Source organism: Acanthamoeba castellanii (assembly GCF_000313135.1).
Source record: "Acanthamoeba castellanii str. Neff unplaced genomic scaffold scf7180000083680, whole genome shotgun sequence".
Lineage (NCBI taxonomy): Eukaryota > Discosea > Longamoebia > Acanthamoebidae > Acanthamoeba > Acanthamoeba castellanii.
The window spans coordinates 32,160-42,965 of record NW_004457563.1 but is presented as its reverse complement, the minus strand read 5'-3'; the positions used below and the strand labels follow the sequence as shown (position 1 = coordinate 42,965).

General features: G+C 55.9%; 4 protein-coding genes across 4 annotated transcripts; 3 read left to right on the top strand and 1 right to left on the bottom strand.

Moving 5' to 3' along the window:
• Window positions 1-14: 14 nt before the first annotated feature.
• ACA1_307580 (uncharacterized protein) lies at window positions 15-1,125 on the top strand (the record flags this gene model as incomplete). Its single annotated transcript, XM_004342360.1, has 3 exons — window positions 15-21; window positions 84-227; window positions 326-1,125. The coding sequence occupies 3 exons, from the start codon at window positions 15-17 to the stop codon at window positions 1,123-1,125; spliced, it is 951 nt and encodes a 316-aa protein (XP_004342409.1).
• Window positions 1,126-2,030: 905 nt separating this feature from the next.
• On the top strand, window positions 2,031-3,760 carry ACA1_307570 (uncharacterized protein; the record flags this gene model as incomplete). The annotated part of the gene is made up of 5 exons (XM_004342359.1): window positions 2,031-2,810; window positions 2,936-3,163; window positions 3,242-3,352; window positions 3,438-3,489; window positions 3,594-3,760. 5 exons carry the CDS (start codon window positions 2,031-2,033, stop codon window positions 3,758-3,760), a joined length of 1,338 nt encoding a protein of 445 aa, XP_004342408.1.
• A 418-nt stretch (window positions 3,761-4,178) lies between these two features.
• ACA1_307560 (WD domain, G-beta repeat-containing protein) lies at window positions 4,179-6,520 on the top strand (the record flags this gene model as incomplete). The annotated part of the gene is made up of 10 exons (XM_004342358.1): window positions 4,179-4,415; window positions 4,482-4,540; window positions 4,701-4,788; window positions 4,896-5,007; window positions 5,219-5,283; window positions 5,511-5,582; window positions 5,775-5,925; window positions 6,007-6,115; window positions 6,223-6,377; window positions 6,465-6,520. 10 exons carry the CDS (start codon window positions 4,179-4,181, stop codon window positions 6,518-6,520), a joined length of 1,104 nt encoding a protein of 367 aa, XP_004342407.1.
• Window positions 6,521-6,736: 216 nt separating this feature from the next.
• On the bottom strand, window positions 6,737-10,133 carry ACA1_307550 (Fbox domain containing protein; the record flags this gene model as incomplete). Its single annotated transcript, XM_004342357.1, has 11 exons — window positions 6,737-7,041; window positions 7,251-7,573; window positions 7,691-7,758; window positions 7,801-7,833; window positions 7,978-8,091; window positions 8,215-8,364; window positions 8,481-8,621; window positions 8,748-9,144; window positions 9,432-9,666; window positions 9,736-9,847; window positions 9,927-10,133. The coding sequence occupies 11 exons, from the start codon at window positions 10,131-10,133 to the stop codon at window positions 6,737-6,739; spliced, it is 2,085 nt and encodes a 694-aa protein (XP_004342406.1).
• Between the last annotated feature and the right edge of the window lie 673 nt (window positions 10,134-10,806).

The following is a 10,806-nucleotide window of genomic DNA, read 5'->3' as shown; positions in this document are numbered from 1 at the left end:
ACCCCAGCGCCGACATGAGCGGTACGTCCAGCATCACACGTGCGTGTGCCGTGTGCGGTGGTTTCTGATGGTGGGTTGGGCAGATCACCTGAGGTTCGCACTCGTGTCGGAGAAAGGCCAGACGGTGGCGCGCTTCACAGCGGCGTCCGCGACGGATCGTCACAGCTGGCTGACCGACCTGGCCAAGCTCAAGATCACCCGAGAGATGTCCCGCAAGCACCGAGCCGGTACCACACACAACACCCACACACGCCTGTGCTCGTTCGTGTCGACTCGCATATAATGATGGTGATGGCCAAACTGGATGGCGCCGGTAATCGCGCAGAGCTGCTGAAGCGGGCGCGCGGCAGCGGTTCGGTGATCTTCCTCTCGTCGTCGTCGCGGTCGGTCGGCTCCGGCATCCAGACCAACAGCAGCGACTCGACCTCGCTGTTGGCCGCCGCCGGCGGCGGCTGCGGTGCCACCTCCAACTCCCTCTCCGCCGCCCACTTCCGCACCGCCACTGAGGCGATTTCGGTCGACACGTCGGCCTCGTCTTCGTTGCTGCCGGCCGTCGCCGACGTCGGCCACGCAGCAGCGGCGGTGCTCGAGGAGGGCGAGTGGAAGTCGAGCTACGACCCGATCCTCGCCGCGGTCCTGGGCAAGATCTACGCCGACGCCGACCGCCTCGAGAGCCTCATCGCCGCTGCGGGCCAGGGAGCGGCGGCCGCAGCGGCGACCACGGCGGCGGCGGACAGGAAAGAGTGCGTCGGCGACGGCGACGGCCGATCGCAGGCGCGGAGGGATAGCGTGCTGACGATAAGGCCGGCCCTGCACAAGCTGCTGTCGCTGCACGAGATGCGGGGCGGCGGCGGGCTGGGCGAGCGACAACGATCGGCCACGTGGGACGGCAATCCGGACGCGGTGATGCGGAAGAAGACGAAGAAGAAGATCACCGGTGGCACGAGCAAGAAGTCGTCGTCTGAGAAGAAAAAGAAGACGACGACGGGCAAGGAGGCAACGACGACGCGGCGCAAGGTGATGATGCTCCTGCAGCGTACCTCGCACGACGAAGGGATCGATGGTGTGTTCCTCAAAGCTGCAGAGGACCAAGGAACCAACAAAGGTTGTCGTCCTTCTGCTTGACATGCTCGCCTTTTCTACTTTCTTGAGGGTGGTGGCTGATGATGATTGAAGTCGCTGAATGATCGTTGTAAATCCTGGCAGGGGAGTATTATTGATGAAGGAGCGCACACTGCTCCTTCCTCATCTTCTTCTCTTATGTACAATGGCGTTTTCCTTCCCTGGCTCGGGGGGGTGTGGGATCTTGCTGCTCGCCACTCGATCAAATTGGGGCTAGAGCGGCAAAAATTTGCGCTAATTTGTCAAAAAGGTTAGAGGTTTGTACAGAACGATGTTGAGCATGCTTGAGATGAGGTGATTCTACCTTCTTCTTGTTGCGGATGGCGTCGGCAGCTGCATTTTTGATGATATGATACAATTTTGTGTTAGAGCTAATCGGAACGCGGGCTAGTCAAAAAGGGCGACATACCTTCAGGATGCTCTCGGAGGTACATATCAAGTTCTCGTAGTCTGTCCTCGGTGAGCTTGCGCGATTGTTCGAGCATCTGCTCGGGCGTTATGCGGGCGCAGAAGGCGGGTGGAGCAGGCAACTCCTCCTCGCTCCAATCTTCCTCCTCATCCATGGCAGTCTTGTTTCGCCGCAGGATGTTCATCTCTATCTAAGCTGTTGATGGAAGTGGTAGAAGATGAAAGGTGGTAAAGCGTTGTCCGATCTCAATCGGTTCGTTCATTTCCAGCCCAGCATTTTTATCGGACGCGTTTCGTTTTTCGCGCCTTTTGTTCCAACGGTGCAAAATCCAAAAGGAAATTCGAATTCAAATATGAAAATGATTTTAAATTGTTTGGCTGTCGCTTCTCGGTGTTGGAACGCGGCGAGGAAACAGAGGAACGCGACTTCTGGTCGGCCATTAAATTAATCTCAATCGACTCATCGTTCGATTTCGTTGCCTTTGGAGCTGAAGGAGAGAATGCAGAGGCGAGGCTACGCCCGAGATGACGAATTGCGCTTCCTCCCGCGCCGTCCATTCGGGGCTTGGGAGGCGGGGGAGAAGGAGGGAGATTTTGTCAGCGACGAAGAAGGATACCAACCAATTGGCGACACGGAGAAGGATCAAGCGCTGGTCGCGCGGCGCTACGAGATGATGACCGAGGTCCTACGCGCGGGATCGCTCATGCTCGCCGCGCTACTCGCATTTGGCGCGATGCTGGTCTACTTGCGCTTCCTCATGGTGCCCCTCGTCTTCTCGCGCTTCCTCGTTTACGCGTTCCAGCCCCTCGTCAAGTACCTCAGCGGCCGACGGCCGTTCTCGTGCCTTGGATCCACCGTGCGCCTCGCATTGCCGCGATGGGCGTCGGTCCTGATCATCCTGTCCCTCATCATTGCAACGCTGCTCCTCCTCTGCTTGGTGCTGGGATTCACCATCAACGATCTCATCTCCAATTCCGAGTACTACCTGCTACGTATCGATCGCCTCTCCAACTCTCTGGTCGCCTTTGCCGAAACGCTGGGCTACAACAAGGAGGACATCAAGAAGATGCTGCCCGAGTTCCAAGTCAGCGCGTACGTGCTGGCCCTGCTCGAGTTCATCACCAACCGCTTCCCCGAGATGATCCTCGTGCTGCTCATCGTCGTCTACATGCTGCTCGACCTCGAGGACCAGGAAGAGCAGCTCCTGGCGCACCACAAGCGCTCGCTCGCCGCCAAGCGCGCCCACCGCATCGACAAGCACATCCGCACCTACGTCATCGTACGCTAAGCACACACGACACACACGACACACACGACACGACCAACGACACGACACGACACGACCAACGACACGACACGACACACACGACACACACTGACGTTGTGCGTGTGCCCGCAACACAGATTCACAGCTTGATTTCGCTAGCGGCTGCGGTATGCACGACTTTCATTCTGTTGGTATTCGAGGTCGATCTGGCGCTCTTCTTTGGCCTGGTGACGTTCGTGCTGGGCTACATCCCCAACATCGGCCCGGCCATCTCCATATTCCTGCCCCTGCCCATGGTCGTCCTCGATCCTCGGCCCGTTGCCGTCCGTCTCATCTTCATTTTCATCTTCCTCGCCATCACTCAGGTACTTTCACCGCACACGCAACCGCACACACCGCACACGCTCATGTGTCGATCTACTCCGCAGTTTGCGTGGACGCAGTTTGTGGAGCCGAAGGTGTTGGGTCGCGTGATGAACATCCCTCCCGTCACCATCATCGTGGCCCTCCTGTTCTGGGGCTCGGTGTGGGGCATCGTCGGTGCCATCATCTCGGTATTTATCTACTCACTCCTTCTTCGCCAAACCCAAAGATTCACAACCTGTTGGGGTTCACAATCGCTCATCACCATTATCACAGGTGCCGTTGACCGTTTCCATCAAGATGTATCTGGAGAGCTTGGATCATCCTGGTACTCTCTCTCTCTCTCTCTCTCTTCATCTTCTGAATGATGTGAAGCGTGGTGCATGGACTGATCGTGCATGGTCTCGGTCTCCTACTCGTCTCGTCTCCCAGCAACACAAGCCGTAGCGGGGATGCTGGGCGGCAATTTCAGCGCGTTCGATCTCACTCGCGAGGACTTGGAGCTCGAGCCCGAAGACGAACAGGCCGCCAGCTTCCCTCAGAACGACGAGCCCGTCGTCGACATGCAGGCGCCCAAGCCCACCGCAGTCTACTACTAGCCGCTCCGCTCCGCTTCCCACCGTAAACCTTCCTTAGTTATCTTTTCGTTTATATTTATTATTTATTTTTGTGTTGTAAATAATAATAATAATTATCCACAAAAAATTCAGGCGCATTTCAGATAAAAACCAAGGTAGGAAAGCAGATAAAGATCAAACGTGCAATGGAGGAAGAGGGGCGTGCTGTGGGGCTGCTGCCAGTTGATGCGTGGCTGCACGTGTTTTCTTTTCTCCCTCCACGCGACCTGCTCACCATTGGCCTGGTGTGCTCCGAATGGCATTCTCTCTCCGCCCACAACCACGTAAGCCCCCTTTTACTAATAAATTAATTATCACAATGAACAATTATAAAAATTAAAAAGAATAATAAGATGTATTTGTGTGATGTGTGCAGGTGTGGCGGGTGGTGAACGAGGCTATGCAGCCATCAGCGTTCTATTCGCACTACGCCGCCCACCTGCTCGCCGAGGCCAACGCAACTGTTGATGATGGGCAGGAGGCGGCGGCGAAGGAGACGAGCAGCTTCAAGCGGGCCTTCTTGACGCGCTGCGAGCGCGACCTTCGCTGGGAGCGCAAGGAGTACTCCACACAACGCCTCCACATCTCCCTCGGAGAGTGGGACTTTAGCGTGCGCGGCGTCGCTATCGCTCCCACGGTACGCGCCTCTTCTTTTCTTTTCCACCTCAAGGGGCCTTTCTCAACAACAACACCACACAAACAGAACAAGGACGTGTTTTCTGTGGCCGCGTACGACGGAATTGCTCGCGTGTTCAAGAACGGGTACGCGCACGAGCTTGCACACACCTTGGCTCTCATGTGTCGTGTGTGTCGTGTGTGTCGTGTGTGTCGTGTGTGTCGTGTGTGTCGTGTGTCGTGTGTGTGTGTCGTGTGTGTCGGCTCTCGCCGCATGTGCTGATCACACACATCACACGCTCGGCAGGAAGAAGCTCTCATCTGTTGCTGTGCCGAAAAAGCGAGACATCTCCGCCAACCTCAACTCCACTCGATGGACCTGTGGCGGTGCCAAGGTCTGACACACACACATGACACCTCATGAGCTTAGCACACAACACGGCCCAGCACACACTCACACAAGGCCGCGGCTGTGTGGGTGGTGGTCCCTTGCTGTGCGCAGGTGGCGTTCGGCTCCCACTGCAAGAGCTTGTTCGTCTACGACGCCGAGACGATGCACCTCCACCGTTCGTACCACGACGCTTTCTTCGGCGGCAGCGACCGTGCTCCCTTGGGTGCGTCTCCTTGCGCAATTTTTTAAAACAGATTAATAATTATTGCTGTGCACATTCCGATATTTAACATGTTAAATTACCATCGTACATCAACATTTGTCATTTATTTGCCCACCATTGTGTGTGTGTGTGTGTGTGTGTGTGTGTGAATGGGTGATTGAATGCATTACAGCGGCACACCCGGAGGATCCCAACCTGCTGCTGGGTGCAGGCAGCAACAACGCCACGCTCACCGTGTTTGATTTGCGTAGCGCCGAGCCCGTCAAGCAATGGAATGTACGCACATGCTGTCTTGCTCTTGCTTTGCCGGGATGTCGAACCTATTTTCTTCTGGTGCCTTATTGCGTGTGTGTCGTGTGTGTCGTGTGTGTCGTGTGTGTCGTGTGTGTCGTGTGTGTCGTGTGTGTCGTGTGTGTCGTGTGTGTCGTGTGTGTCGTGTGTGTCGTGTGTGTCGTGTGTGTCGTGTGTGTCGTGTGTGTCGTGTGTCGCGTGCGTGTGTACAGCCGCACCGAGGCACGGTGAGGGACGTGTGCTTTGTGGAGGGCGCCGGGTTTGGCATCAAGGCCAAGTGGGCCGTCGCCTCGATCAGCGAGTCCAGGACCGTTCATGTGCGCCACTTCTCCTCTTCCGTGAACTATACATTCTCGCTCACAACTTGGCAACTTATCACGTGTCGTGTCGTGTCGTGTCGTGTCGTGTCGTGTCGTGTCGTGTCGTGTCGTGTCGTGTCGTGTCGTGTCGTGTCGTGTCGTGTCGTGTGTGTCTAGGTGAGCGACTTTGACGCGGGCGTCAGTAGGCTCAGTTTCCAATTCAATAATGAGCTAAGACAACACGGCTACTACAACGGCGCCTACGCGGTGGCCATGCCTCCGCCCTACTTTGGCCTCTCGCGCCACAAAGCCGACTACGATCGCAACCGTACGCTGCCCCGACTTTCGCTGTTGTTTCATGGTTTCGTTAAAAAAGTAACTTGACGAAGTTTTGTTTGGTGATGGGCAGGCTTTGTGTTGGCTGGCGGCGTGGGCTCTGCCGCCTCGTTCTCGCCCGATGGCACGCGCCAAGAGATGATCTGCATTCCGGGCGTCGATGAGCATTTCTGGAAGATGCGGTTCGCATTCTCGCATCATAATATTGGTGGTGATTGGGTGTGTGCGCCGTTTAGTTGTAAAAGATTACAACAAGTTCACACGCGCGCGCAATGTGCGTGCGCCGCAGGTACAACTCGAACGGTACGCTGATGTTTCTGGCGACAGACAACGATACGCTGGAGCTGTTCCGCCGCAATCCCGATGGAACGCACAGCCATCTTCACACCATCGTCCGCCACAAGGACGACATCGAGGACTGCGACATCGCTCTCGACGATTCCTGTACGCGTTTTTCATATTTGTCATGCTTCAAGCTCTCACTTTTGTCTGCACCTGCACTTATTCAATACCGTCTTGTGTGCCCCACAGACGTGGTCACAGCTTCTCAGGACGGCACGGTTGCGTACATCACGCTCAACACTTGATGACGGAAGATAGACATGGTGATGGAGAGAAATGCGCAGAGTCCTCATGCTGTAATCCACTCCAGAAATATTGTTGACGAAGAAATTGACCGGTTTTTTTTTCTTTCAGAAATTAATAGTAAAGTTGTCTCCAACAAGCACATTTTCGTTTTCTGCTTGTGATCTGCACCAAATGTTTAGACTTGTTACATCATTATCGTTCTTTCTTTTAATCAGTCAATGCAGCTGTTGCTCGCTGTCCGTTGGTGCGATAACAGAGAAGCTGAAGAGCGAGTTGCGCTCCGATCGAAAGCCGGACATGGCCGCCTCCACGACAGCGCGCTTCTGCGGGTCCGCCACGCCCTCGATGCTCACCTGGCGCAGTCGCGGCGAGCACGAGTTGAACAGGTCGCTCGGGGCATTCAGTAGGGTACGCGGGGCCAAAACAATGCGCAGATCCTCGAGCGTCCGGCTGCGCGGCAGAGCCTTGATGAGTGCCCACGGGCTCTGGCGCTTGGTCGGCACGCCATCTCGTGACGCATCTGCGGCCATCACGTAGAAAATATATATATATCAGCAAATAAAATACAGAAACATAACAGTACAGCCTTGAGAATGTATGTAAAACATGTACCAAGGCAGACAGCAAGGGTTTGAAGCCGCGGATGGTTCTCTGGTGGTGGTGGTGGTGGTGGTGGATGAGGTTTGGTGAGTTGTGTGGAAGAAAAGGAATTGATGACCACAGACGCACCGATGATCTGCACAAGAACGTCGACAGCCTCAACGCGCAGGTTGCATTCGATGTCAAGAACACGCAGGTGGCGGTTGGTGGCGGCAATGTGGGACAGGGCCGCGTTGAGCAGCTTCCGCGTCAGCTGATCGGCGAGAAACGTGAGGTAGTGGTCCGTGTCGTAGCGTCGGATGACCAGCTCCTCGAGGCGCGGGGCTCCCTCGGGGGAAGCGAGAAGGCGGTTGAGCAGCGCAAACTGCAGGGGCATGGGCTCGGGGTGTCTCAGGGTGAGCTTGTGCCTCTTGCCCAGCATCGCATCGCGAAGCTCACACAGGCTCGGAGTGCTGTGGGCCAAGCGGCCGGTCAGTCAACCGTGACACGCGACACACACGACACACACGACACACGCGACACACATGACACACGCGACACACCCGTTTTTTGTGGGGCGGGTGGGGTACCTGCGAGTTGGAGAGACTGGTTGGCGGTACTCGCGGAGGAATGAGGAGAGCTGAGGGTAGATGATCGTCTGCGGAGGGCTGCGGGGTGCACGCATAGCCGACCAGCGAACCGCGCCGGACCCGCCAAATCGATGAATGGGTCCCTGGTGATCGATCACGCAGAGAACAAAGAACGAAGCACCATTTTAAAAAAAACGAACAAAAAAGAACGAAGGTCAGTGTCGCCGCTCCTGAGGAGAAGAGGGGGGGGGGCGAAACCCTCTATGAAGCCGTTCGCAGTGGCAGACGAGTTCCCCGGCTGACGTGTTGCTGTATTGGACGAAGCAGCCGCCCATCATCGAAGCTTGGAATTCATCATTGGGAAAGCTGAACACAAACGCGCTCGCGTCCATCTGGTAGAACTGTAGACAAGAGTGACGAGAGTAGAATGCACATTGCCTTTCAACGTGTGCGGGTGTCGTGCGTGTGTTGTATGCGTGTGTGTCGTGCCTGTTGGTGCGTGCCGTGTGTGTCGTGTGACGTACCAAGTCATGCTCGAGCCGATATCTCTGCTTCCAGGTCAGATCTCCGCCCTCGGCCAGGTGAACCGGGGGCACCCAGGCCCCAAAATCTCGGACATAGAGCGTGCGCCACAACTCGGCCTCGTTGGCCACCACGCACGCCCTCCTGCACGACTGTTGCAGCAACCAACAACAGGGCCACCAGCCTCGATCAGCGCAGGTGCGTGTCGTGTCGTGTCGTGTGCCGTGAGTCATGCCGTGTGTGTCATGTGCGGTCAACCTTATTTTACCTGGACAAGGCTGCACAGCGCGGCCGCAGGGAGGTTCTGGAAGATGGCCAGCAACAGTTCGTCGGCCAACGACAGCAGCGGGCTGGCGACCTGCGGCATCGGCTCGGAGTCCCTCAGTGCGGCCATCTCGCCTCTGTCCTCCTGTGCCCCACACCACACCACACCACACCACACCACACCACACCACACCACACCACACCACACCACACCACACCAATCTTCATTCAGCCGACACCACCAGCGAACGAACCACAAAACTGAACGTACGACGTAGGGCAGCGGCTCGATGTACTCTGTGGGCCACACGCTCAGGAGGTCGTAGAGCGAGGCCCGCCTGACGTCGGGGAACTCGACGAAGAAGTACGGCCCGTCCTCCTGCTCGGTGGCTGGCGCACCCGCGAGCTCATCATCGACCACCACCTGCTCGTCGTGGTCGTCGTCGTCGTTGGCCTCTTCATCGCCTCCTTCTTCGAGCCAGCACCCGAACCCCTCGTAGGTGGGCTCGGCCCTGGGCTCGATCCGCACCCGTCGGTGGAGCACTTGGCTGCCGGCCGGTGGTGCGGAACCGACCACGACGGACACGGCAAGTTGGGACTTGGTCGAGGTGTACCGCACCAGGAAGGTGCCGCAAGGCCGCCCAGACAGAATTCGCTCCGCCTCCTCTCTGTCCCGAGCGAGGTCAAAACACAATACAATAAAAATATAAATAATACCAATATTCTTTATTTATTTATATTTTTTAAAAAAGTGGATAGTCTCCGCTGTTGCAAACAGTACCCAGGACAGCGTGGAAACAAGCTTCTAGGTTCGCGTTACTCGTGCCGCGTGTTGCTGGCTCCACGTCGTGAAGTATGCAGGATTTATTTTTTTAGTTTAGTTTTTTTAGTTGACGACCACGTGGATGAACCCTGTTGCAGTCAGGCTGACAGGGCATAATTTTATTCGTTCTACTTTGAGAAAGTATCATTCATCCCAGTGTAGCGGAGCACAATGGGGAAGTACATCATGGTGCACTCTGAACCGAGAGGAGACCCAGGGCAGGGAAGCGGCTCCGCTTCCAGGCTCAGAGACATCGAGAGGGTCTCAGACTTCTCCACGATCGCAGTTCCCTCCTCGCCCTTCTCTTCGTCATGCGAGATCACCAGAGAGAAGCCGGGCTTGTTGGGCGGACGGTAGGCAATGTTGACTGCGAGGTGGAGGAGGCAAGTTGTTTAGATCAGGGTGTTGTGGTTTTGGGGAAAAGGACTGCAATTACCACTCCAGTTGCCCGTGTTGTTCACGTTGAAGAGCACGTAGCTGGATACGCCTTCAGCCAAGTGCAGGCTCGGCTTGGTCAAGAAGGTGACCTCTCCCTGCACCTGGAAAATCTGCAAACATAAGAAACGAACGAGGTGAGACAGTGAGATAGTGTGAGAAAGTGAAGCCTAATGGAGGAGAGCTGGGTACGCTCAGAGGCCACTGGAACGCCAGCATGAAGTCGAGACATGCGGTGTCGCTCACCCAACGGCTGCACTCCACGTTGATGGTGCTCAGAAAGGTGTCCGCGAAGAAGTGGCCTGTGCGTGCCGGCTGAGATCCAGCACTCACGCAGGCATTCCCGATGATGGTGATGGCCACCAGCATCAGTGCTGTGAGGTACGGGGTGTGGGTCATGGTGTTGTAGTGTCCGAGTGCACAAGAAAGAGAAGAAACTCAGAGCACTATATAGACCGGAGATTGCCGCCGGTCGGGCGTGTCGGGCGTGGCCAGGAGTGAGGAGAAGAAAAAGCCAGGAATGTGGGGCATTCCGCATAATGGAAGAGGGTCAAGAAAAGAGCTTCTTGCCGATGCTCTCAAATTGATGTGTGGGAAAAGCGCAAGCATCGTGCGTCGCTCGGGGCGAAAAGCTTGGAGAGGTAGGAAGGAAACTCAGAGAACAAGTCGATCGCCAGTCTGGGTTGATCCTCCTCGGCGCGAACCATCCAAAGGTGAGCAAAGTTACAAAAAAATTGCGCCGATGGACCACACTCAGCGCTGGATTGTAAGTGGTCATACCTGAGGCTGGTAGAACAACATTCGCAACGGCCAGCACACACACGTGAGCTTCACCCAAGAAGAGTAGAGCCAAGACACAAACTTGGCTCCTGGCGTGCCTCCTTTCCAGTAGATACCATCCACAGTGACTAGTAGCCACCCAACAATAATGAGGAAGCAGCTTATGGCGTTGATACCGTGTCTTGTTTCCTGGCAGAAGCGGTCCAGTACCCTATATGTGGAAAATAAACATGTGCCGACACCCAATTCTTTAACTTCTTCTCCCTTACGTTGCATGTTGCGCTCAACTGAT